Source organism: Triticum aestivum, chromosome 1D (genome assembly GCF_018294505.1).
Source record: "Triticum aestivum cultivar Chinese Spring chromosome 1D, IWGSC CS RefSeq v2.1, whole genome shotgun sequence".
Lineage (NCBI taxonomy): Eukaryota > Viridiplantae > Streptophyta > Magnoliopsida > Poales > Poaceae > Triticum > Triticum aestivum.
In genome coordinates this window covers 473,033,609-473,060,151 of record NC_057796.1, presented here as the reverse complement: position 1 = coordinate 473,060,151, position 26,543 = coordinate 473,033,609, and the positions used below count along the sequence as shown (strand labels likewise).

At 45.4% G+C, this 26,543-nt stretch overlaps 3 protein-coding genes across 3 annotated transcripts; 2 read left to right on the top strand and 1 right to left on the bottom strand.

The window, feature by feature from the left end:
- Positions 1–9,109: 9,109 nt before the first annotated feature.
- LOC123183123 (B3 domain-containing protein Os03g0619600-like) lies at positions 9,110–13,225 on the top strand. The gene is made up of 9 exons (XM_044595863.1): positions 9,110–9,237; positions 9,810–9,903; positions 10,015–10,366; positions 10,499–10,701; positions 10,950–11,229; positions 11,376–11,584; positions 11,878–12,244; positions 12,332–12,495; positions 12,736–13,225. Exons 1-9 carry the CDS (start codon positions 9,110–9,112, stop codon positions 12,994–12,996), a joined length of 2,058 nt encoding a protein of 685 aa, XP_044451798.1. The 3' UTR covers positions 12,997–13,225.
- Positions 13,226–16,362: 3,137 nt separating this feature from the next.
- Positions 16,363–18,335, top strand: LOC123160971 (CASP-like protein 5A2). Its single transcript, XM_044578826.1, has 4 exons — positions 16,363–16,391; positions 17,643–17,775; positions 17,963–18,151; positions 18,264–18,335. Exons 1-4 carry the CDS (start codon positions 16,363–16,365, stop codon positions 18,333–18,335), a joined length of 423 nt encoding a protein of 140 aa, XP_044434761.1.
- A 1,875-nt stretch (positions 18,336–20,210) lies between these two features.
- On the bottom strand, positions 20,211–23,077 carry LOC123183121 (60S ribosomal protein L18a-like protein). The gene is made up of 4 exons (XM_044595861.1): positions 22,647–23,077; positions 21,086–21,179; positions 20,877–20,994; positions 20,211–20,494 (listed from the first exon to the last, which is right to left on the bottom strand). Exons 1-4 carry the CDS (start codon positions 22,957–22,959, stop codon positions 20,435–20,437), a joined length of 585 nt encoding a protein of 194 aa, XP_044451796.1. The 5' UTR covers positions 22,960–23,077; the 3' UTR covers positions 20,211–20,434.
- Between the last annotated feature and the right edge of the window lie 3,466 nt (positions 23,078–26,543).

The window sequence follows — 26,543 nt, the reverse complement described above, 5'->3', positions numbered from 1 at the left end:
ATAATTTTGACCGCTGTCCAGTGATCTACTCCTAGATCACTCTTGTACTCCCTTGCCAAAATCAGTGTAGGGTATACAATAGATCTGGTACACAGCATGACATACTTTATAGAACCTATGGCTGAGGCATAGGGAATGACTTTCATTCTCTTTCTATCTTCTGCCGTGGTCGGGCTTTGAGTCTTACTCAATTTCACACCTTGTGACACAGGCAAGAACTCTTTCTTTGACTGTTCCATTTTGAACTACTTCAAAATCTTGTCAAGGTATGTACTCATTGAAAAAACTTATCATGCGTTTTGATCTATCTCTATAGATCTTGATGCTCAATATGTAAGCAGCTTTACCGAGGTCTTTCTTTAAAAAACTCCTTTCAAACACTCCTTTATGCTTTGCAGAATAATTCTACATTATTTCTGATCAACAATATGTCTTTCACATATACTTATCAGAAATGTTGTAGTGCTCCCACTCACTTTCTTGTAAATACAGGCTTCACCGCAAGTCTGTATAAAACTATATCCTTTGATCAACTTATCAAAGCGTATATTACAACTTCGAGATGCTTGCACCAGTCCATAGATGGATCGCTGGAGCTTGCATATTTTGTTAGCACCTTTAGGATTGACAAAACCTTCTGGTTGCATCATATACAACTCTTCTTTAACAAATCCATTAAGGAATGCAGTTTTGTTTATCCATTTGCCAGATTTCATAAAACGCGGCAATTGCTAACATGATTCAGACAGACTTAAGCATAGATACGAGTGAGAAACTCTCATCGTAGTCAACACCTTGAACTTGTCGAAAACCTTTTTGCGACAATTCTAGCTTTGTAGATAGTAACACTACTATCAGGGTCCGTCTTCCTCTTGAAGATCCATTTATTTTCCATGACTTGCCGATCACCGGGCAAGTCAACCAAAGTCCACACTTTGTTCTCATACATGGATCCCATCTCAGATTTCATGGCCTCAAGCCATTTTGCGGAATCTGGGCTCATCATCGCTTCCTCATAGTTCGTAGGTTCGTCATGGTCAAGTAACATGACCTCCAGAACTGGATTACCGTACCACTCTGGTGCGGATTTCATTCTGGTTGACCTACGAGGTTCGGTAGTAACTTGATCTGAAGTTACATGATCATCATCATTAGCTTCCTCACTAATTGGTGTAGGAGTCACAGGAATAGATTTCTGTGATGAACTACTTTCCAATAAGGGAGCAGGTACAGTTACCTCATCAAGTTCTACTTTCCTCCCACTCACTTCTTTCGAGAGAAACTCCTTCTCTAGAAAGGATCCATTCTTAGCAACGAATGTCTTGCCTTCGGATCTGTGATAGAAGGTGTACCCAACAGTCTCCTTTGTGTATCCTATGAAGACATATTTCTCCGATTTGGGTTTGAGCTTATCAGGATGAAACTTTTCGTATAAGCATCACAACCCCAAACTTTAAGAAACGACAGCTTAGGTTTCTCGCCAAACCACAGTTCATACGGTGTCATCTCCACGGATTTAGATGGTGCCCTATTTAATGTGAACATAGCTGTCTCTAATGCATAACCCCAAAACGATAGTGGTAGATCGGTAAGAAACATCATAGATCGCACCATATCTAATAAAGTACGGTTACGATGTTCTGACACACCAATACACTGTGGTGTTCCAGGTGGCGTGAGTAGCGAAACTATTTCACATTGTTTTAACTGAAGGCCAAACTCGTTAACTCAAATATTTTACCTCTGCGATCATATCGTGGAAACTTTTATTTTCTTGTTACGATGATTCTCCACTTCACTCTGAAATTCTTTGAACTTTTCAAATGTTTCAGACTTGTGTTTCATCAAGTAGATATACCTATATCTGCTAAAATCACCTGTGAAGGTCAGAAAATAATGATACTTGCCGCGAGCCTTAACACTCATCGGACTGCATACATCAGTATGTATTATTTTCAATAAGTCAATTGCTCGCTCCATTGTTCCGGAGAACGGCGTTTTAGTCATCTTGCCCATGAGGCATGGTTCGTAAGCATCAAGTGATTCATAATCAAGTGATTCCAAAAATCCATCAGCATGGAGTTTCTTCACGCGCTTTACACCAATATGACCTAAACGGCAGTGCCACAAACAAGTTGCACTATCATTATTAACTTTGCATCTTTTGGCTTCAATATTATGAATATGTGTATCACTACGATCGAGATCCAACGAACCATTTTCATTGGGTGTGTAATCATAGAAGGTTTTATTCATGTAAGCAGAACAACAATTATTCTCTAACTTACATGAATAACCGTATTGCAATAAACATGATCAAATCATATTCATGCTCAACGCAAACACCAAATAACATTTATTTAGGTTCAACACTAATCCCGAAAGTATAGGGAGTGTGCGATGATGATCATATCAATCTTGGAACTGCTTTCAACACACATCGTCACTTCACCCTTAACTAGTTTCTGTTCATTCTGCAACTCCCGTTTCGAGTTACTACTCTTAGCAACTGAACCAGTATCAAATACCGAGGGGTTTCTACGAACACTAGTAAAAGACACATCAATAATCTGTATATCAAATATACCTTTATTCACTTTGCCATCCTTCTTATCCGCCAAATACTTGGGGCAGTTCCGCTTCCAGTGACCAGTCCCTTTGCAGTAGAAGCACTTAGTCTCAGGCTTAGGTACAGACTTGGGCTTCTTCACTTGAGCAACAACTTGCTTGCCGTTCTTCTTGAAGTTCCCCTTCCATCCCTTTGCCATTTTCTTGAAACTAGTGGTCTTGTTAATCATCAACACTTGATGCTCTTTCTTGATTTCTACCTTCGTCGATTTCAGCATCGCGAAGAGCTCGGGAATTACTTTCGTCATCCCTTACATACTATAGTTCATCACGAAGTTCTACTAACTTGGTGATGGTGACTAGAGAATTCTGTCAATCACTATTTTATTTGGAAGATTAACTCCCACTTGATTCAAGCGATTGTAGTACCCAGACAATCTGAGCACATGCTCACTGCTTGAGCTATTCTTCTCCATCTTTTAGCTATAGAACTTGTTGGAGACTTCATATCTCTCAACTCGGGTATTTGCTTGAAATATTAACTTCAACTCCTGGAACATCTCATATGGTCCATGACGTTCAAAACGTCTTTGAAGTCCCGATTCTAAGCCGTTAAGCATGGTGCACTAAACTATCAAGTAGTCATCATATTGATCTAGCCAAACGTTCATAATGTCTGCATCTGCTCCTGCAATAGGTCTGTCACCTAGCGGTGCATCAAGGACATAATTCTTCTGTGCAGCAATGAGGATAATCCTCAGATCACGGATCCAATCCGCATCTTTGCTACTAACATCTTTCAACATAATTTTCTCTAGGAACATATCAAAAATAAACACAGGGAAGCAACAACGCGAGCTATTGATCTACAACATAATTTGCAAAAATACTATCAGGACTAAGTTCATGATAAATTTAAGTTCAATTAATCATATACTTAAGAACTCCCACTTAGATAGACATCCCTCTAATCCTCTAAGTGATCACGTGATCCGTATCAACTAAACCATGTCCGATCATCACGTGAGATGGAGTAGTTTCAACGGTGAACATCACTATGTTGATCATATCTACTATATGATTCACGCTCGACCTTTCGGTCTCCGTGTTCCGAGGCCATATCTGTTATATGCTAGGCTCGTCAAGCTTAAACTGAGTATTCCGCATGTGCAACTGTTTTGCACCCGTTGTATTTGAACGTAGAGTCTATCACACCCGATCATCACGTGGTGTCTCAGCACGAAGAACTTTCGCAACGGTGCATACTCAGGGAGAACACTTATACTTTGATAATTTAGTGAGGGATCATCTTATAATGCTACCGTCAATCAAAGCAAGATAAGATGCATAAAAGATAAACATCACATGCAATCAATATAAGTGATATGATATGGCCATCATCATCTTGTGCTTGTGATCTCCATCTCCGAAGCACCGTCATGATCACCATCGTCACCGGCGCGACACCTTGATCTCCATCGTAGCATCGTTGTCGTCTCGCCAATCTTATGCTTCTACGACTATCGCTACCGCTTAGTGATAAAGTAAAGCATTACAGGGCGATTGCATTGCATACAATAAAGCGACAACCATATGGCTCCTGCCAGTTGCCGATAACTCGGTTACAAAACATGATCATCTCATACAATAAAATTTAGCATCATGTCTCGACCATATCACATCACAACATGCCCTGCAAAAACAAGTTAGACGTCCTCTACTTTGTTGTTGCAAGTTTTACGTGGCTGCTACGGGCTTAGCAAGAACCGTTCTCACCTACGCATGAAAACCACAACGATAGTTTGTCAAGTTGGTGCTGTTTTAACCTTCGCAAGGACCGGGCGTAGCCACACTCGGTTCAACTAAAGTTGGAGAAACTGACACCCGCCAGCCACCTCTGTGCAAAGCACGTCGGAAGAACCAGTCTCGCGTAAGCGTACGCGTAATGTCGGTCCGGGCCGCTTCATCCAACAATACCGCCGAACCAAAGTATGACATGCTGGTAAGCAGTATGACTTATATCGCCCGCAACTTACTTGTGTTCTACTTGTGCATATAACATCAACGCATAAAACCAGGCTCTGATACCATTGTTGGGGAACATAGTAATTTCAAAAAAACTCTACGCACACGCAAGATCATGGTGATGCATAGCAACGAGAGGGGAGAGTGTTGTCCACGTACCCTCGTAGACCGAAAGCGGAAGCGTTAGCACAACGCGGTTGATGTAGTCGTACGTCTTCACGATCCGACCGATGTACCGAACGCACGGCACCTCCGAATTCTGCACACGTTCAACTCGATGACGTCCCTCGAACTCCGATCCAGCCGAGCTTTGAGGGAGAGTTCCGTCAGCACGATGGCGTGGTGACGATGATGATGTTCTACCGACGCAGGGCTTCGCCTAAGCACCGCTACGATATAATCGAGGTGGATTATGGTGGAGGGGGGCATCGCACACGGCTAAGAGATCAAGAGATCAATTGTTTGTCTATGGGGTGCCCCCTGCCCCCGTATATAAAGGAGCAAGGGGGGAGGCGGCCGGCCAAGGAGGAGGGCGCGCCAAGGGGGGAGTCCTACTCCCACAGGGAGTAGGACTCCTCCTTTCCTTGTTGGAGTAGGAGAAGGGAAGGGAGAAGGAGAAGGAAGGAAGGGGGCGCCCCCCTCCCTAGTCCAATTCGGACTAGTCCATGGGGAGGGGTGCGGCCACCCTTTGGGGCCTTTCTCTCCTTTCCCGTATGGCCCATTAAGGCCCAATACGAATTCCCGTAACTCTCCGGTACTCCGAAAAATACCCGAATCACTCGGAACCTTTCCGATGTCCGAATATAGTCGTCCAATATATCGATCTTTATGTCTCGACCATTTCGAGACTCCTCGTCATGTCCCTGATCTCATCCGGGACTCCGAACTCCTTCGGTACATCAAAACACATAAACTCATAATATAACCGTCATCTAACTTTAAGCGTGCGGACCCTACGGGTTCGAGAACTATGTAGACATGACCGAGACACGTCTCCGGTCAATAACCAATAGCGGAACCTGGATGCTCATATTGGCTCCCACATATTCTACGAAGATCTTTATCGGTCAGACCGCATAACAACATATGTTGTTCCCTTTGTCATCGGTATGTTACTTGCCCGAGATTCGATCGTCGGTATCTCAATACCTAGTGCAATCTCGTTACCGGCAAGTCTCTTTACTCGTTCCGTAATACATCATCCCGCAACTAACTCATTAGTTACAATGCTTGCAACGCTTATAGTGATGTGCATTACCGAGAGGGCCCAGAGATACCTCTCCGACAATCGGAGTGACAAATCCTAATCTCGAAATACGCCAACCCAACAAGTACCTTCGGAGACACCTGTAGAGCACCTTTATAATCACCCAGTTACGTTGTGACGTTTGGTAGCACACAAAGTATTCCTCCGGTAAACGGGAGTTGCATAATCTCATAGTCATAGGAACATGTATAAGTCATGAAGAAAGCAATAGCAACATACTAAACGATCGAGTGCTAAGCTAACGGAATGGGTCAAGTCAATCACATCATTCTCCTAATGATGTGATCCCGTTAATCAAATGGCAACTCATGTCTATGGCTAGGAAACATAACCATCTTTGATCAACGAGCTAGTCAAGTAGAGGCATAATAGTGACACTATGTTTGTCTATGTATTCACACAAGTATTATGTTTTCGGTTAATACAATTCTAGCATGAATAATAAACATTTATCATGAAATAAGGAAATAAATAATAACTTATTATTGCCTCTAGGGCATATTTCCTTCAGGGGGGGGGGGGCGCCCCCACCTTGGCCGCCTCCTCCTCTCTCCCACTAAGGCCCAATAAGGCCTATAGACTCCCCGGAGGGTTCCGGTACTTCGGTAAATGTCCGAACTCACCCGGAACCATTCCGATGTCCAAACATTTCGAGACTCCTCGTCATGTCCGTGATCACATCCGGGACTCCGAACAACCTTCGGTACATCAAACCACATAAACTCATAATATTGATCGTCATCGAATGTTAAGCGTGCGTACCCCTACGAGTTCGAGAACTATGTAAACATGACTGAGACTCGTCTCTGTTCAATAACCAATAGCGGAACCTGGATGCTCATATTGATTCCTACATATTCTACGAAGATCTTTATCGGTCAAACCGCATAACAAGATACGTTGTTCCCTTTGTCATCGGTATGTTACTTGCCCGAGATTCGATCGTCGGTATCTCAATACCTAGTTCAATCTCGTTACCGTCAAGTCTCTTTACTCGTTGCGTAATGCATCATACCGCAACTAACTCATTAGTCACATTGCTTGCAAGGCTTATAGTGATGTGCATTACCGAGAGGGCCAAGAGATACCTCTCCGACAATCGGAGTGACAAATCGTAATCTCGATCTATGCCAACTCAACAAACACCATTGGAGACACCTGTAGAGCATCTTTATAATCACCCAGTTACGTTGTGACGTTTGATAGCACACAAAGTGTTCCTCTAGTATTCGGGAGTTGCATAATCTCATAGTCATAGGAACATGTATAAGTCATGAGGAAAGCAATAGCAACAAACTAAACAATCATCGTGCTAAGCTAACGGATAGGTCAAGTCAATCACATCATTCTCTAATGATGTGATCTCGTTAATCAAATGACAACTCATGTCTATGGCTAGAAAACTTAACCATCTTTGATTCAACGAGCTAGTCAAGTAGAGGCATACTAGTGACACTCTGTTTGTCTATGTATTCACACATGTACTAAGTTTCCGGTTAATACAATTCTAGCATGAATAATAAACATTTATCATGATATAAGGAAATATAAATAACAACTTTATTATTGCCTCTAGGGCATATTTCCTTCATGCGTGCCTAGCGGTAAATCTGATCCGTTATCTATTTCCAGCAGCATGTTCTTGGGTGCACGGTAGAATTTTTTTTCATTTAGCACTAGCATAGCGTACAGCGTGATCCAACAGTCAGTTGCCTGCGTCACCGGCAGATCGGATCAATGGTCAGCCAACACCAAGAGGGACTGGGGGTTGGTATTATGAAACGGCGACACGCTGTTTACAACACATCTATATCTATACTACTATATAGTGTACCAGTTTTGAAAGTTTGATTTGATGCATCAAAATGCATTCCTGGCCGTTCATTGGGCTTCATCCGACGGCTTATAATGCAGGGATTCGCTGCTACAGTAGTATTCAGTCTTATCTGGGTCACTCTAGAAGCATCTGTGTGTTAGCACCGAGTAGCGACCCCACTACATGTCAGTTCTTTGGAGCAAACAGAGTCACACCATGCCATAGTCACGCCCGCAGAGCTACATGGCACGTGTGGTTGGAGACACAAGTGGGATCTGTACCAGTGCGCAGCACACAGCGCACAAATGAACCTCAGTGCCTCACATACATTACATATGAACCTGTTTTCTAAAAATGCATTTTGAACGTGTGTTAAAATGTGAAAAATACTAAATAAAATTTCACTCATACATCTTCGCAATATATATGTGCGAAAACAATGTTTTATGAAAAAATGTCTTTTTTATTTTACCTCCGCATAAAAGACAAATTTCAGTGCCTCTAAGTAGCATTTTACGACACGTTGTTTTGTCTTTTTTGCACATGTTTTTTTTTTTGTTTTTCCATGAAAGTTTATGTGCACAGATAGAACATGGAGATGTACACGTGCAGCTTCTTTTTAAGGATTTAGAAATGTGTTTTCCACGGCGAGTTCATATGCACCCAGGTTCATCTATATAATTTCCGCAATAGGTACCCTAATTTTGTTTGCAAATTATATATCAGTGTGATAGTTACTGTCGTAAGAACTGCCAAGCTTTCTTATGCTATTTCCGAGTATTTTATTTATGCTTCCATACATGCATAATTGTCATTTGTCTTGAATCATTTCTCCAGGCATTTTCATGACATATTTTCGCCGAAATCACTTTGCAACGTAAAGACGCGCGTGCACGCATATTAGTGTTAGTTTGAGTCGAGGGGAAATAACGATCAACCGAGGGATGAGCGGGCGTACATTATACGAGGAGAGAAAAGATCCATCCATCAGAGTTCTTGGGTTCGTGTGTCGGGGCTTGTCGGGTTTTTTTTTTTGAGGGGAGCCGGGCTTTTCTTTTTTGACAGATGAAATGCTACGCCACTGTGAACATATAGTTGTGGACACGCGGAGTAGCATATTTTGTTTGGTTATAGTGTCATGCATGTAGCAGTGTTCTTACGTGTCACGCTTTTTTTTGTCCGATAATGGTTTAAAACATGGCACATCTTAGTTAGACTGCATACGAAATGCGGATGATTACTTTTTTTTTTTGGATCCGAGGGAGTTTTGAACTTACGTACGATGAAAAATACGTGTCTTTGACGATGTGATGTGCGTATGAAGTGTCATGTATTAATGCATAGTGAGAATGAAATGCATGGCGCAACAATAAAAGAAAAAATGCAATGACACGCACTTGACGTTCCCTGGCTGCTTACGTGGATCTGCCTACATGGCGCACACCTCACTCGTCTTCTTCTCTGCTCTCCCCCCTCCCTGGCAGCACGTCCACGTGGACATGCCGTCGGCTCCTCGCCGCGGCGCGGGCCCCGCTGGTGTCCGTTCCGCCGGCGCCGGCGGGTCGGGTCCACCAACAGCCAGCGCCGTCTTCCACCACCACCCTCTGTCGCACCGGCTTGCTCGCCGTGCCTGCCCGCCAGGTGCTCGAGGAAATGTCCACGACGCAATGTGGACTGTAACGGCAAATGCCTTCATGAATAGCCATTAAGCCTGCATGAAGTGCCCGCTGGAGTCTTCAACCCCTGGGCTGCAATTCCCTTCATAAATAGCTGTGCTTCACGGCTGCCTGTTGCCGTTCCAGTTCAACCCCTTGAGTACGTGCAGCACCGCAGACGCAGTAAGCTTCCTCTTCCTCTTCTTCCAAGCCCCTTCCATCTAGCGTTGATTCTTGCCTCTGTTTGTTTACGTGGACGATCTGGCAGATCCTAGGGCAGGGTTAGTTAGTTGGTGACTTTTATCTGATGCTTTTCTTGTTCATAGACAAAGAAAATCTAATTGATATGCCCATACCATCCAGAGATCTTAGAGGGGCACTAGTAACCTTCAGTTTTTTAGGATCACATGGATTAGTTATGCGAGCAAAAATCTGAATGTTGCCATCTGGCATGATCTATATATGGTCCATCTTGCAGGAAGGCTCCGGTCGTGATGAGCAATCCTTGTGAGTGCAGCAGGAGAAGGGCCAAGTTCATCATGCAGATGCGTGGTAACTTTAAACACAGCATGGTATGTTAGACTTTTAATTTCCTTAGTTCTTTATTCAGAGTGCTGCCTCAGTTCCCTGGATTTCGCATGTTTTGTTTTGACCCTTGGTTCCATCACTGCTGCTTTCTGCAGGTCATACCGGAGCGTCTTGTTGACCATTTCGGAGGAAAGATCTCTGGGACCATCCAACTAGAAGCCCCTAACGGACAGATGTATGTCGTTGGAGTTGCCAAGAAGATGAACAGATCGGTTCTGCAGTCTGGATGGGAGGCGTTTGTTCATGCAAATCAGATACAAGACAACTCCTATTTGATGTTTCGTAACCTTGGAATCTCCTGCTTCAAGGTCACCATCTTTGATTCCAATGGCGAGGAGAGGATCTCATGTCGTGCCGGGGCGAAAATTTCTACTCATGTTGAAAAAGCGAGCACATATCGTGCTGATATTTCGAGCAGTTCCTTTGATGGCGCTTCAGATTCAGAAGGTAGAAAATCAGGAAAGACGCCTGCGGTAAATTCTTCTTCAGATGAATCATCAGGTTCGGCTGTGTACTCATATTATTTGGTGAGTAGCGTTTAATTACTACATGTTGATCTCTCTTGAATCTCTTTTACAGCAGAAGATAGTCTGTCCGAAGGCGAGTCTATGGAGTCAGATGATCTTCAGGGGCTCTCAAAGGATTATGTCTTAGCAGGGCGGTGCCATCTTACAGAAGAACAGGAGGATGAAATCAAGGGGTTTGTCGCGAAAATTCAACCTGAAACCCCTGTGCTTGTGGTGATGATGAAGAAGACCAATGTGAACCACTATCCTAATCTGGTACGTTTGGTTTGAATTCTTTATGTATTGTTAAATGCTTGTAGCTACATACACCTCTCCAAATATCTTTGTTTCTGATATTGTTAATTGTAACAAACCTCTGAAGGATATTTATGAAATAATTGAATGGCCTTATATTCACATCTCGCTTTATAGCTGTGATCATGTGTATATTATGAAAATAGTGTCGCTGTCAGTCCAAGGATTACACAACACAGCATCATACCAATCATCCCTTTTTTAATCAGGTAATATCTAAGGATTACGCACATGCATACTTTCCACACAAAACTCAATTTGTCACACTCAAACTGCCTGGGAAGAGCAAGGCTTGGCCATGCAAATTCCGCATCAGACCTGATGGAAGGGGACGCAACCTTTCTTTGCGTGAATTTGTCCATGACAATCGTGTTAAGAAGGGCGATCTCTGCCTCTTTCAACCAATGACAGAGGTTCAGTCAACAAGGTTCACCTTTATGGTCCATTTGCTTCGCAAAGTTGGAAGAACTGATATATGTTCAAACCAAGGTAAGTTTCACCAGCTCTCTCTCTCTCTCTCTCTCTCTCTAGATGATACTACATTATTAACCTTCAGCTGCTAAATTTTGCTAGTACAAATGCCGCACTGCAATTACTTCTTGGCAATACTAGCTTACCATCGAAACTATTGACAGGAGAAGACAGTCCATCTGAATATGAATCTATCCAGTCAGATCATCAGGAAACTTCCTCCGAGGTTCGCTATATATTGTCAAGAAGGTGCCGACTTGATGAAGAAGACGAGGTAGGAATTGATGCTCTTATTGCTGAAATTCAGCCTGAAATTCCGTTGCTAGTGGTTCAAATAATGAAGAGCAATGTCAGTGGACCACAACCCGCTCTGGTAATTCCTATTCTGCACTGGGGACTTTACCGTTTGTTTATTCCGGATATGTCAGTTACAGTTGTCCAGAAAATTTTAGTGGCCTGCATTGTGGCACAATTGTGGACGTGGTTTTCGTGTAGCACGTACACAACAGATGAAAATATGCATAGTTATCACCAAAACCTGAACTACATGACCATAATAAGATCAACAATACATGCTTCCCTGCTTTATTTCTGAAACCAGGAACGGTTGGCTCAGTTGTTTTAATTCATTGTGATTTTTGTCTTTTATCTCGTCTGCACAACCAGGTCATCCCGAAGCGTTATGCAGCTGCGCATTTTCCCACTGAAAGCCAAAACATCGTACTTACCCTCCCAGGAGTGAAGAAGAAGTGGCATCCCCTTTTTCACGTCAGACGGGGCAACATTGGGTACGTCCTCTACGGGCGGTGGTTAGAGTTCGTCCGCGACAACCGTCTACGCGAGGGGGACATCTGCCTGCTCCAACCGATTAACAGGGGTGAGGGGAGAAGGTTCATGCTGACGGTCCATCTGCTTCCCAAAGCAAGACGCGCCGGCAAATCCAAGGGTGGAGACGTCGTTCGTGGCTCGAAAATTGGCGGAACAAGCACGAAAGCCGCCTCGACGGCATGTGTCAAGGATGAACCAGTCGACGGTATACATGTTCGGCTTATCACTGTTAAGATCGACAAGTGGTGGTCCAGGCAGCGTTAAATGATGTGAAATATCATCTTATATGCAGGAGCATCAGATGGTTGTGACAGAGCAGGATATGTGGTGCTAGGCTGCAGCGCCCGTTTAACCCAGGAGCAGGAGAAGGTGGTTGCAGAGAAGGTGAAGGCCGTCCGATCTCGAGCGCCTATTTATGTCGCAGCCATGGACAAGAGCAATCTGAGCTCTGCGCTAGTAAGTTATAAAACCTTGACCTCCGGTCGCTGCTTAGTTATTGCTCGCACAAAGATCATGTAGATGGCACATTCCGTGAACCTCTGATCTAAAATTTCACAGTTCATCCATGCATGCATTTGATTAGCTGTTAACCTGTGTAGTACATTTTCTGTAGGTGCTCAAGCTTCTTGAACCAGTATTGTCACCACTATTCATTGATGGGTACGCATCTCTGTTGCAACTGAATTGTTTTTGTAGGACTTGCGCACCACGGGACATGCTGCTGCCGACGGACACCTCCTCCCAGACGGGAAGCAGACGCTGACACTCCGTGAGGCCGGGTGGAGCAAGGCATGGCGCGTGGAGATGCGGCACAGGCGGATGGTCCCGGCGGGAGGGTGGCGCGAGTTCGCCGCCGACAACCGCCTGCAGGCCGGAGACCTCTGCCTGCTGGAGCCGGTGGCGGACAAGAGGCTTGCCATGGCGGTCCACATCATACGCCGCGAGCAGTGCCGCTAGCTCTGGTCGCAGGTGCTGCAGGCTGGTGACCTGATGGTCTTGTGATTTTTGACGCTCCATAAGAAGTGATCAAGTGAGCACTCCCGTTAGTACAAAGTTGGGTCATCTATTTTGGAACGGAGGGAGTAAGTGATGAGATGGGAGAGCGTTTATTTTCTCAAGGATTAAGAGCTTGGTTGCCCCTCAATCTCAAGAGAGGAACGAGGGGAGAGGACGGAGAGAAGGTGTAGCTACTGAGCTTCTTAATAAAGGTATAAATAAAATGTGGTTCAGTGACCAGTGGTGCGTTTATCTCTGCATCTATCGTCTTTGTCTACCTGGATGGATTCGCGATGATGCGGTGCGGCGGTGCACCAAATATAGCCATGGTTGAACACGAACAGTGCTACGCTCCAGCGAGCAGAGCTAAAGGTGGTTTGAAAAGTGTACTAGGGACAGGTAAGGGAGGAGGAAATTTCTCGGAAGCAGCCAGGGGTGGAGCCCGGTCCTGCAAACGGGTGTCACTCGCTGAATTTGGGGCTTTTCAACGTATGATACTATTCATCCTCTCAGTCCATGAAGAATTTGTCTCTTTCGTACAGATCGTATATCAGGGTGTTTCATCCTAAAAGTTTACACACATACACGTAACGCCCATGTTTACTTGCACAATTTTCTTTGAAATCGGAAAGTTTGAACTTTGATTTTTTTTCAGAATTTTCGAGCTCCGGCGAGCTTGGTTGCCAAAACGATGTTGTCTAATTATATGACCTTAGAGCATCTCCAAGAGACGCATTAGATTAGCCGCGTGCTGGAAAAACTGCCTATATTGTGCGCGCGGGACTGAAACTGGCGCTCCAGCAGTCGGGCTAAAATCACGCGCGGTAAAGTTGGTTCAGCGCGCTGAGAAAAACGGCATCGCGCGTTGTGTATTTGGTGCGCCAGCTCCCGCGCGCTGGACAGCGAACATTTGCGCGCGAGGAGGCAACCGCCGCCCTTCCTCTTCGGTCGCCCAGCCTTCACCCCGCCCCGCGCCGCCACCGACGAAATTTCACCGATGGAAGGCCGCGCCGACATCCCCCGACCCCTCCCTACAGCCGCGACCCCTCCGCCGCCACCGTAAACCCTAGCGCGGAGTTGACCTACGGCTTTGCGGCCGGCACCGCACCGGCTCCAAGCACCGGTCTCGCGCGAGGCCTCTTCATGGCGCCCCAGACGAATTCGCGGGGTGGTGACACTCCATCAGGCCAGGTGGAGCAAGGCATGGCGTGTCGAGATGACGCACATATGGATGGTCCCGGCAGGAGGGTGGCGCGAGTTCGCCGCCGACAACCGCCTGCAGGCCGGAGACCTCTGCCTGCTGGAGCCGGTGGTGGACGGCGGTCCACATCATACGTCGCGAGCAGTGCCGCTAGCTCCGGCCGGAGGTGCTGCAGACTGGTGACCTGATGGTTTTGTGATTTTCGACGGTCCATAAGAAATGAGCACATGACTGTTATAATATTGTTTTCTAGATGATGAGAGAGCGTTTATTTTTTCAAGAATTAAGAGCTTTGTTGCCTCTCGATCTCAAGAGAAGAACGAGGAGAGAAGGTGTAGTTGCTGAACTTCTTATAAAGGTATAAATAAATAAAATGTGGTTGGAGCTGGAGTTGAGCTTATATAGGAATGCGTTTTATTGGAGAATTGGCAACACTGAACTTATGATACGAAGCTTACATATGATTTTGAGCTATTAATCAAAACGTTTTCTTTGTTTTCTGGCACTGGTGCCCCGCTAAAAGTGTCGGAGTTTTGTTTGGGGGCCAGCCCGTGGAACTAGAATGGATATTTGGGACTCTCTTCGTAGAGAAACATAAGAGCGTTTAAAGCAACTCCAACGGGTCAACCCAAACGGACGACGCTTTTATTCACTTTTTATCCGTTTGGGTCGGCCTGGCGGACACAAACGTCCGGCGCTGTGTTTGGGTCGACGCGAGCGCCCAACGCTGGTCCGACCCATTTTGTCGGCGCGTCAAAACATAGTCTTGAAAGCATTTTAAAAATAAATACATGCATTTAATTAAACATAGAGTGCTGCTATACGTATGATCAAACTTCATACGATTTTGTGTACGAGCAGACTGTTCTGGTGTAGTGGGCCCAAACATTGGGAACGGGCCTGTGTCTTGTAGTACAAAATCGTATGGGAAAAACATCGTACGCAAGGCAGTTTCGTTAAACATAAAAGCCGGCCACGAAGGCCGGCAAAAGTCCACATTACATTAATTAACATAAAAACATTAAAAACTAGACGACGCGCTGCCCTAGGCGTCCTCATCGGCGGCGGCGTCTGCGTCGGGGCCGGTGAGGTCAATCAGCGTCGGCGCAGGGCCGGCCTAGGGGAACGCCGTGTTCCAGAGGGCGGCGATGTCGGGCTGCGCCGCCGCTGCCTGGGCCTGGCGCGCCTCCTCTTTGGCCTCGCGCTCGAGCATCTGCAGGCGCTCGCCCTCCCGGCGCTCCTCGACCAGCCGAACGCGACGCCAGTGGTCGAGGTAGGCCGCCTCCTGCTTCTTCGTCGCCCCGAGCCAGATCGGCTGAGCGCTGACCCACTCGCGCACTACTCCGGTCCAGGAGTAGCGCTCGAGGTAGGCCGGCTCCTCCGGCTCAGCTTTGGGCGGGGACGGCGGGGTCACCGGCGGCACGACGCAGTCGCCCGCCGCGGAGAGGGCCATGGCCTCCGCCATGGCAGCCTCGAAAGCCGCCTCATCCGCCTCCCTCCACCGCTCCTCCTCCCCGCTCTCCTTAATGGCCGCCTGGTAGGCGGCCTCGGCCTCTTGGTCCTCGTCGCGGGCGACGAGCGTGGGCGGCGGCAGTCTGTGGTCGACGCCGCGGACGCCGCGTCACCTCGCCTCCTCGTGCTCGAAGGCGAACCATCGAGCCCAGTTGGGCGAGTCGACGACGTAGTGCGGTTCGGCGCGCTGCGGTCACCGCCAGCACTGGGATCCTCTCCGGATCCAAATGCCAGTCACGCGGCAGCGTCGCGTCGGGGTACGGCAGAGGCACGCGGTGGTGCCAGTGCCACTCAGCCTCGTGCAACGGCACATTGATGCGATGCCTCTGCCGGGGAGCGCGCGGCGGCGCGGGGAGGGCGGGGAGGGAGGGGGAATGGCGGGTGGGGGCCTTGCCCTTGCGGCTGCTGCCGATGCCGGAGAAGAAGCCCATGCTGGCGGTGGCTAGGGTTGTTGCCGGCGTGGGGCAGGGATGGCCAGATGGGGACGGGGGGCGAGTGGCAGTGGATGAGGACGGCCCCGCCGCACGCCCGACTTAAAAAAGGACGACCGCCGTCGCTGACGCGTGGGCCCAAGGTGGGCGATCGTCATAAATAATGTTGACCGTCGTAGTTGGATGGCCGCCGGGTGGGGACGCGGCGGACGGTGAGGAGACGCGCGGCGCGTTCGCTTCGTGTCCGCGCCGACGCATTCCAAGCATAATTTTGGGCCGAAAATGGGTCAGCGCGGACGCCACACGAACACGATTTAAGTTTGAGTCGACGCGTTGGCCCGCCATTTTTATCCGCGCCGACCCAAACGGACGCGGGCGGACGTCCCATTGGAGTTGCTCTTAGATCGCTAGTACAATAGTACTTCTTTACGGAGGGAGCAGTCGCCAAATTTGAAGGAGTTGGATGTTGTTTCTCTGCATCTATCGTCTTTGTCTACCTGGATGGATTCACGATGATGCGGTGCGGCGGTGCACCAAATATAGCCATGGTTGAACAGTACAGTACCACGCACCAGCGAGCAGAGCGGGGTTGTTTGGATACTGGAATTTTACCAAACCAGTTTGGCGTACACACGTTTTCGGTTACAACAAACTAAAACTATGTTTGGATAACATAACAAATCCTTGGGTAAGTAACTCTTGGTTTTACTAAAACTGAAAAACTGAGTTTATGAAAAAACGACAATTAGACGTTTTTCTATAACCAGTTCACCCTCCGCCGCACGCCACCGGCATACAACGCAGCTGGCCTGCATGTTGCCGTTACCATCAAGTCGTTTCCCTACAACAATTCATCAACGCATACCGCACCGCCCGCGACCCTCGCCGTCGACGTTGCCGCCAGCCGCCGCCATCACCGGCGACCACTGGTCCTATCCCAACGACAACTCATCTCGCGTCGCTCGCGGCCGTTGCCATCGTCGTCGCCGTCGACCATCGGTCCTTCCCAGGCGAGCCCTCATCCCGCATCGCCGGCAGTCGTCGCCAACTCGCCATCACAGTCGACCACTGGTCCTTCCCGAGCGGGCACTCTTCTCACGTCTTCCTCGCCGACGGCGGTCTCTTACAAATTTGATCTTGAGATTTTGTGTGGCAGCAGCTGATTCCTTCCATGCTCGTTCTTGTTCTTGAATGATTGGTCATTCTCATTATCGTCTCACATGCAACAATTCACTTGCGAGCATTCTGATTGCATTTGAAGATCTACTCTCAGTCAGTGTTGGCCTTGGGGGATAGCATCGAGAACTAGAAGAAACAATGTAGCATCCTAGCGTATCTTACCTTATTATTTCTGTGGGGCGATTAGATAGCGCTTTTCCACCACAGATTGATTTTACAACTTGGAACACCGGATTGATTTCCTCCTATAGATGAGATGAACTTACCGTTGTTCTTCTGAGCAGCCTCCTCGTCGCAGCAGCAAGCTTGCAATGCTTGTGGAGCCTCGCTCTGGGCGCTGTGGACATCTACGCACTTCTTGTCAAGCGTTCCTTCCGGTCTCCTCGAGCCACCACCATATATTCCATCGGGGACTGGGTAAGTCACATATTTTCTCAGGCACCTCAGAACATAACAGCCCTCTGTCACTCATTCCTTGTGGTCTCTTACACTAGAAAAGCTTCACATACATGAACAACCAAAGAATCATTTAATGATCAGGTGCATTTCTCTTTCTCCTAAAACAAACACAATCCGGTTTTGACCCCCGGCGTTTCGTCTGCAGGTCACAGGCGCGCTGACGTTCGCTGCAGCAAGTGGATCAGCAGGCATCACCATTCTCCTCGACGACGACCTGATGTTGTGCTCGGAGAACCACTGCCCAAGCTTCATGGCCGCCACCGCCATGGCTTTCTTTAGCTGGTTCGCGATCGCGCCGTCCTGCCTCTTTAACCTCATGATGGCGGTCTACAGAGTGCAGAGAGCTTCGTAGTTCGTGGCGCAAGTACCGGGCTGTTTGACCGACCAACTAGGTGGCACATCTGATATAGTTACACAATGGCACCATATTATCGACATTTCTGTAGCAATTAGGGAGTAGCTTTGATGTTCAGAAGGGTGGCTGTGAAGCTCTGCATTCTGTTTTCAGCAGCGCGTGAATGCCTGCCTTCTTATTATGTGAGGCTTGGCTGGTGGTTGTGATCTGGATTTTGGAGATGAACTAACTGATGGGCTACTTGTGTGGAGCTCAAGGCTGCTGATATGATATTATATCTGATTCTATTTCGTAACCTTTTTATTGATATCCGGATCTTAGGGCCTGAGATTACTTGTGTAGCGCCATTGTCGCTTACGAGTGCCAAATTATCAGTTCATTGGATAGGCCTTTGGTTGTTCTTCTAAATAAAAATCTCAATATATGTTAGTGCCAATTGGTCAGAGTTTTTCTAAGGATGTTAGTGCCAGTAGATGTTGATGCCAGTAGATGGCATCAAGTTTCGGCTGAAAACCATTTTTACATGGCTTTTACTGCTGTGATGATCTGACCAAAATGGAATCTGAAGGGCATACTCTAGCCAGTACCGGTTCATGAGAGGTGATTAGTAACAATCATGTAAGCTGTGCGACAAGCAGAACATATTTGAAAGTAGCCTTTAAGTGTTAAGTGGAGAAGTAGAAGTTTCAATATTTGAAAGTAATTTAGACTGAAATATGCACCATACTGCGTATATCAGTCTAAATTTCATGCCCCAGAAACCCACTGCCACGAGCTGAAGAAAAACGGTCCGTGTATTCTTTTTTCTTATGTTATTAATAGATAATAACCCAGTTTTGAAAGGAAAGAAAAATGCTTACACAAGATTCTCGCTTTCTCAACAATTTTTGCAAGACCTTTCACAGTATAAGACTTTTCAGCTGAAGAGTATGCTTTAGAAATTCTCTGTAATTGCAGAGGCTATCTTCTAGAAAAATCACCAAGTAAGTCAAGCTCTGTGACCATCAGATACTGGGTAAACCATGGTCCAGAAAAAAATAATGGTACACTGTTATGTGATCATCAAGCTCAATCAAACTGAATCATGACCACTCTACAAGTCCAAAAGAAGCTAAGTTCAATACAACTGTCTAAGTTTCTTGTTATTAGTCGGACAACAACGAAAGGCAGACTATTTGGGGCAATTATAGAAATGAACCGCTAATATAAATGGAAACGCGATACTATAAATCTCTGGAATTTACACAACACACATACTACTATAAACATTACCACAACATAGAGATGGGATGCAGAGAAACCGCTGCGGCAACTTAAAACATAAAACTAGAATTTTTCCCAACATGGCACTGGGCACTGGCACAGAATGCCCTCATTCGTCTCTAAATCACACTTCTACTTTTTATTATTACTCGAACAATAATTAATTATCTGGAGGTTATTCATGCCAAACATGGCCAGGACCTAAAGAGTAACAGATTTCATGGGCAGCAAAGCTTGCTCCCTTTAAACTAACAACATCACTGCTTTCAACAAACAAACTGTCAAGCTGGAACATAAACTAACAAATTGATGTGGGCATTATAGGTTCTGATTCGGACAGTAAATATTGCCTATACTCCTTATGATAATGAGAAATGAGACTTGCTTGAGATACAATATGAATCTACTTTTCAGAACTGGAGATACCATATGAAAGTGCTGAACTTGACAGTTGACACAGATGCAACCTCATATAAAATATGTGTTGGAAACACTTGAGCTTTATTACAAAGTAGAAACCCGAAATATCGATAGAAGGGACATCGCATCATCGACGCAGGACGTATCAAATATAGGCACAAGAGGACAGCAACGGTCGATGCAGGAACTGAAATAACCACCACTTATATTCATCAACATAACCGCTGCCAAGACCTGGTTGCAGTTCACCACGAGTCTGTTCCCTTTATGTTACTCCAAGGAGGGGTAACAATTGTTGAGTGATACATCAAATTTCAACATCAAGTTTGAAAGAGAGGTAACCTCGAGGAAGATATGTGTTGTACATTCAAGCTTTTATTACACACTATAAGTACCAAGTATCGATACAAGAGAACATCGAAGATGCAGCCCCACTCTTTTTACTGTACATATATGTATACAAGACACACTCATACATGAAATACAACCAGCAGACTTTTTAACCTATCATGTAACTGGGCCTGAAATAACGATGTTTATATTCAGCAACAGAACCGCCTGCCAAGACCTGGTGGTGGCTCACCATGAGTCTGTTCCTTTTGTTACTCCAAGGGGTATAACAATGGCCGCAATTATAGCCTGTTTATGCGATGCAGCGAATTCCAATGCAAAGTTAGCCCAAGTATTACAGAAAATAATTTGTTGTGACAGGTTATAGCTCGTAATTTGTGATTCTAATGATTTCCATGTTGCTTGCAATTGCTAAATTTGTACAGTAAAAATCTACTTCTATGTTGAAAGAGCTTTTGTCAAAATTCGGGCATACCAATATTTTAACTGGAGCCATCACAAGAAAAATTAACTGTAAGTGTAAGCAGCACCTAAGTATATGCTTTTGAGCGAATTTATTTCAGTTAATGTAACAAAGCTGGTTGAATGGGCCATAAAACTCAGTCTCAAATTTCTATGTGAAATCTTAACAGTAGCAAAGTATTGTGGTTGTATCAGAAAGGTAACTTACAGCAACAGTGCAGGCAACATATCCTGGTTTCTCTCTGTGGTCATGTACCCGGACACAGATTAGGACGAAAGCACCAATATACCACGGAATGGCAGCCAAGAAGAACCCGGCAATGAACCTTTGTTCCAGCAAGAGAATGGAACTTTGTCAGGGACTGGTTTAACTTCAGAAAGTAAGGCAAAATAGCAAGCGTATTGGGAGGCACTCACAGAAGCCAGCCCATGCCGAGCCCACAGCATGGAAGGCGCCGCATTCTCACGGGTCTTCCTTCAACAGGCCTACCTTGAACAACAGGACCATAACCTGAGGCACCAGAAACAGGACTATCATATAACATGGATGTAGATTTTTCCATCTTGTGACAATCTTAGGATTTAGGAAAAGAGGCCTAGCCAAATCTCTGGAATGTATTCACTGTACTGAGATTGAATCAGTACATCACCTGTTTTTTGAATGCATTGTTGCTAGAGCTATATGAAGTGATGTTAAACAAAATTTCAAAGGTTGATATTGTTGATTTTAAATCACTTGATGCTCATTGGCTATGGAACAAAAAGTTCATGCTCTTAAACATTGTTTCTTCTGCAGTTCTGTGGGGACTTTGGATTTGCAGAAATGCCTTAGTATTTAACAGGAAAAAACTGGATTTCTGTGAAACAGGTTGGGCATTTGATAGTGGGTTATCTAGTGGACTGGGCAAAACCTATCAAGGAGATTCTTGGGGGGATGCAGCCCTGTCCAGGGATCTGCTACTCAGGAAATTGAGGTCACCACTGGAGCTGCAACCAGACTGATCTGCGCAGAGAGAATGATGGACTCATCCTGAAAAGCTGCAGTGGGTGATGCAGATCATGTGGGAGCTACTTCGTTGGAGTACTCGATGAAGAACCTTGGACGCAGCGATGGAATCCATGTGTTCAGGGTGTAACTAGCATGAAAAAATAGTGTAGTCCCCTCTTTGAAGAAGTGATCTGGTCTCGCTACTGCTTAGATGGTAATTATGTTCTTGCTGCAAGGTCCTTTGGTAATTGCTCTAGATTTGCCCTTTGCCGTGTTGGTGAGATGTAGGAGTTGTCTTTGCATTTGTGAACCTTAAAACCTGACGCTGTATGTTGGTATCGTTTTTCTATGAAAGATGGAACCAGGAGCGAGCCTTCTGTTGATCGGGGAAAAATTAGTCTTGGGGGTCCATTTGTTTTTTCTTGTGTGATTCTAGGCACCTATCTGTTTACCCCAGTAATTGATGCGAAATAGGATCTGAAGTTATTTATCTTGCTTGTTTCTAGAAGTATAAGGTGACCGACAGAAGAACTGCAATAACCTTCCAAACATTATCTTTGGCTAGTGAATTCAGCACACTAAGAATTTGTTTAATTACATGTCTCTACACGCTCCCAATGATTCTCTCCGATGTAACAGTCCGCTCTGCAATTGTCGCCACAAATACCTTGTTATGTTAGACTAAAGGAGCATATACAGTACATAAGTATCTAGTGTTCCAGTTGAAACATCAGTAGCCCGTTTAGCGTAGAATCCAGGCGAGTTGATGAATTCTAGTTCAGCTAAAGGCTAAAGCCTAGGGTCCATTTACATCTAGAATTCGTCACCGGACTAGTACCCGAGCAGAAAAAGGCGAGTGTTCAAATTTGGATCATGCACGCAGATTTTTGGATTGGAGACTTCTGAATTCTGATCGATTTGCAAGAGCTCCTCGCATCGCCGACCAAACATAAGCATCGGAGATAAGCAAGAGCATGTGGGGAATTGTACCTGGGGCGGCCTGGTACCCCTGCGCGTAGTAGGGGTCGGCGGGCGCGTAGGGCTGCTTCTGCTGCTGCTGCTGGTAGCCGCCGGCGGCGAATCCGGGGGGAGGCGCGGGTTGGGGGAAGCCGACGGGCGGGTGGGGGCGGACGTCGGGGTGGGGGGCAGGGGGGTGGAAGGTACCATACTGGTACTGGGCGGGGTCCTGGCCCCGCAGGTGCGGCGGCTCCGACGGCGGGAGCGGGCCCGAGGAGGAGGAGTGGGCCATCTTCTTCTCGCCGCCGTCGCCGGCGCCGGCCTCCAGGTCCTGGCCGGCTCCCATGGTCGATGGACGGAGATCGGTGGGTGTGGGTTGACTCTTGACTCGAGGGGCGGTGTTCCGTGCCGACGAGGTGTGTGGAAGCTGGCGGTGACAGAGAGGGAAGGGGCCAACGGCACGGCAGTGTGATGTGATGTAGCCAGGGGGAGGGACGTGGATCCGCTTGGGTCGGTCGCTGGTGGACTGACTGGTGGTTGTGCGCGGGCCGGTATAATTGCCTACCGGCCCGTTGTTGCCGGCCTGGCGGAGGGATCGGACAGATGCAGCCCATCTCTGCTAATTCTCACCAATTCCCTAAAATAAAAAACCTGGAAAACTGTTTGTCCCTAAAAAAGAAGGAAAACTGTTGTTCTAGAAAACCCCTAGAAAACTGTTACCACGTTCTCAATTATTTTTAGAAAATTGTTATCACTGATTGGTCATCACTGACGAGTGTAGAGTTAACCTTCGGTATAAGTAATACTTACTACCTCCGTCCTGGCACGTTGTAGCACGAGACGCTATAGCACGCTAATAGCATATTTTCAGGGGCCGCGCTATTTTCTGTAGCGCGCTAATTTTTTCATTGACTGATATTCATAAATTTCCTTCTCAAATCCCAAGCGCACCCTTTGGTGAAGTTTTGGGTTTGTGCTTAAGTGCGACCAACTCAATATAAATATAACCAACACCTACAACACCAAATTAGTTTCATTATAAATTAGATTTTCATACTATATACTACCTCTGTGAACTAATATAAGACGTTTTAGTTTACTATTTTAGTTACTTTACAAAGGGAGTAGCATATTTGTTTGTAGAATTGATCAGACTTAACAGAAGTTTCACCTCAGACAAATGCAAAATTTCAAATAATTTGGATGGGAGGGAGTACGTATTATTATACCCCCTCCGTTCCCGAATGTAAGTCTTTTTAGAGATTCCAACAAATGATTACATACAAAGCAAAATGAGTGAATCTACACAATAAAATATGTCTACATACATTCGTACGTTGTAGTTCATTTGAAATGTCTAAAAAAGACTTATATTTAGTGTTAGAATAAAACGCTAATGCAAGATAATAGACGACACACCGAGGTACGATATTTGTTAACGAGGTTCACCGATATGCCTACATCCCCGGGGCATGACTACGAGCGCTCCTCCCCAAGATACCGCAACATCGGCCGCCCGGGCGCCGGCACAAGCCGTCGGCTCCCCCGCGTACCTGCTGCTATCAAGTCGTCATCGTGGGTTACAACGCGTGGTGCCCCTCGATATATAAGAGGCCTAGGATACAACGTGTCCGACTCCTACACTACTCGTACCTAACCACACAAATTACAACTCCAAGTCCACGTAACCTTTTCGTACATAATATTCGAAACAAATATAACATTTAGAAACGGAGGGAGTATTTGAGAAGATGGAACAACAGCATGCTGCTTCGGTCACAAGAAGCTCAAACATTCTGCTGCAAGCTCCCTCCCCAAGCGACCTATAAACTTCTTCTGCGCGAGCGTGCAACGGGCATACTTTATCTGCACACGCACGCGTATCTACCACGGCCACTCCCTCCCAGTCCCTGCACCGGGAAGCATCTCACCGATCATTTTCGGGCCGATCGAAGCCTTGCCTGAACCCCAACGTACTACGTGCGAACGCGATCTGCTCCACAAATTCAGAGCTTGGAGCGCACTGCTCCCCCAGCTTATTACTATTATTTCAGTCAAGTGCTCCCAACTCAAGATGATCAAAGACGATGAAATTAGGAATAGATTGCTAATTAACTTGTCGCTCAAGCAGATTGGCACATAAATTAAAGGGAACGCAATGCGCGAGCCATGAGAAAGCAAGCAATTCAACTTGTAATCTTGAATAGTTACATATGTGGCCCTGAGGGAGGAGAAGAACAATCAAGAAATGGCCAGGGTTGAGTGATTTCGTCATGCCAGTTGACTTGCCAGACAATCAAGGGCAAATTATGAAATGTATAACTAACTATCGAGCGCGTTCAAAGATAAGAGTAAGACCTACGGAGAGAGATATATTTCTATGTGAACGCCATGATGGGAGCAAGTGGGTGTGTGCGTTGCATGGCTTGTGAAGCAAACCATGCAACTGGATTGATTCGATTGATTCAGGGAAGAAAATCAGACCTCTTTGTACATGTTGCTGTCTTGCTGACCCAATCATTATCAGGTTTTCCTTGGCCATCAAGGGATTCAGGTACTTAAACTAATCAAGGTCCAGGGATGTTCTAGCTAGCTTATGTTTTTGGAGAATCGATGGGGGTGTTGCATGGGGATCACAAATCAAACCACTAAAATATTTGCAGTTAAGTTCCTGTGAGGGCATCTCCAATGCAGAACGTTTATATGGGCGCTTAGACAAATTAAAAAATATCACAAAATTACCAGGCGCTGTTTGTTTCAACGCTAGACGCTAAGTGCCGGGCGCTTAGGAAAACCAGCTCCCACACGAGCGCATCCCCCGCACGGCAAAAAAAGCACAAGCGTTCGCTTCTACTTTTTGCGTCGATGCCTCGTACGACGCCAGGAATAATCGTTCGAACCGTCCATCCACCAGGGAATAAATCCTGGCGCCCCTGCGTTAGCACCCGCGTTGGACATGCCCTGAGAGTTGGTTTAGAAATCACATGATAATGCATTTCATGATGAACCTAATGGAATCGATTTGGTATTCTAGATCTTGATAGTTTACAAAGTACGTATGACTTTCAAAATATCTAATACACACTATGCTTAAGAAGAAGAGAAATAAAAAAAAAATTACACACAATTTACACATTTTTAATATGCAAGTCTAAGCATATAGCAATGGATTTTTCACCAAAATGAGGTTTACTAAGAAGACTGAATTAAAAATTAGTGGCATTGGTGTTACATTTTAAGAAGAGAGAAAATGGAAAACAAAATCTAAAATAAACAACGACAATTTTTGCACACAATTTACACAAAAATTGTGTTTTTTTATAATATGCAAAAATAATCATACAGTAGTAACAGTTTCGCAAAAAATAAGTTTCCTAAGAAGGAAATAATTAATGAAGTTTTCTAGGAAAGAATGAATTAGTGGCCTCAGTATTACCCTTTAAGAAGAAATAAAATTAAATATTATTAAAAAAAAATCAAAATAATGAAATTTCCCAAGGAAGAGTGAATTAAGTGTGTTGGTTTTGCCCTGTAAGAAGAAATAAAATAAATGAAAACTAAAACGTAATCAAGACAATGAAGTTCTCTAAAAAGAATTAATTAGTGGTTTGGTATTACCCTTTAGTAAGAAATAAAATGAAATAAAGCTAAAAAATGAAGTTTTCTGAGGAAGAATGAATTAAGTGCATTGGTATTACACTTTAAGAAGAAAGAAAATAAAATAAAAACAAAATTAAAATCAAAACAATGAAGTTTTCTAAGTAAGACTGAATTAGTGGCTTGGTATTCCATTTCAAAAGAAACAAAATAAAATAAAAATAAAAAATTAAATTTAAAATGATGAAGTTTTCTAAAGAAGTTGAATTAATGGCATTGTTATTACCCTTTAAGAAAAATAAAGTAAAAAAAATATTGACAAAATTTGCACAC

Excerpts from the sequence above, each read along its gene's own strand:
- LOC123183123 (XM_044595863.1), top strand. The coding sequence starts at position 9,110 with ATGGCGCACACCTCACTCGTCTTCTTCTCTGCTCTCCCCCCTCCCTGG. Across the intron at positions 9,904-10,014 it reads GTAACTTTAAACACAGCATG|GTCATACCGGAGCGTCTTGT; the intron begins GTATGTTAGACT and ends TGCTTTCTGCAG. Across the intron at positions 10,702-10,949 it reads TGAACCACTATCCTAATCTG|GTAATATCTAAGGATTACGC; the intron begins GTACGTTTGGTT and ends TTTTTTAATCAG.
- LOC123160971 (XM_044578826.1), top strand. The coding sequence starts at position 16,363 with ATGGCCGCCGGGTGGGGACGCGGCGGACG. Across the intron at positions 16,392-17,642 it reads GGGTGGGGACGCGGCGGACG|CCTCCTCGTCGCAGCAGCAA; the intron begins GTGAGGAGACGC and ends TCTTCTGAGCAG. Across the intron at positions 18,152-18,263 it reads TCATGATGGCGGTCTACAGA|CAATTAGGGAGTAGCTTTGA; the intron begins GTGCAGAGAGCT and ends ACATTTCTGTAG.
- LOC123183121 (XM_044595861.1), bottom strand. The coding sequence starts at position 22,959 with ATGGGAGCCGGCCAGGACCTGGAGGCCGGCGCCGGCGACGGCGGCGAG. Across the intron at positions 21,180-22,646 it reads GGGGTACCAGGCCGCCCCAG|GTTATGGTCCTGTTGTTCAA; the intron begins GTACAATTCCCC and ends CTGGTGCCTCAG. Across the intron at positions 20,995-21,085 it reads CTCGGCATGGGCTGGCTTCT|GTTCATTGCCGGGTTCTTCT; the intron begins GTGAGTGCCTCC and ends GCTGGAACAAAG.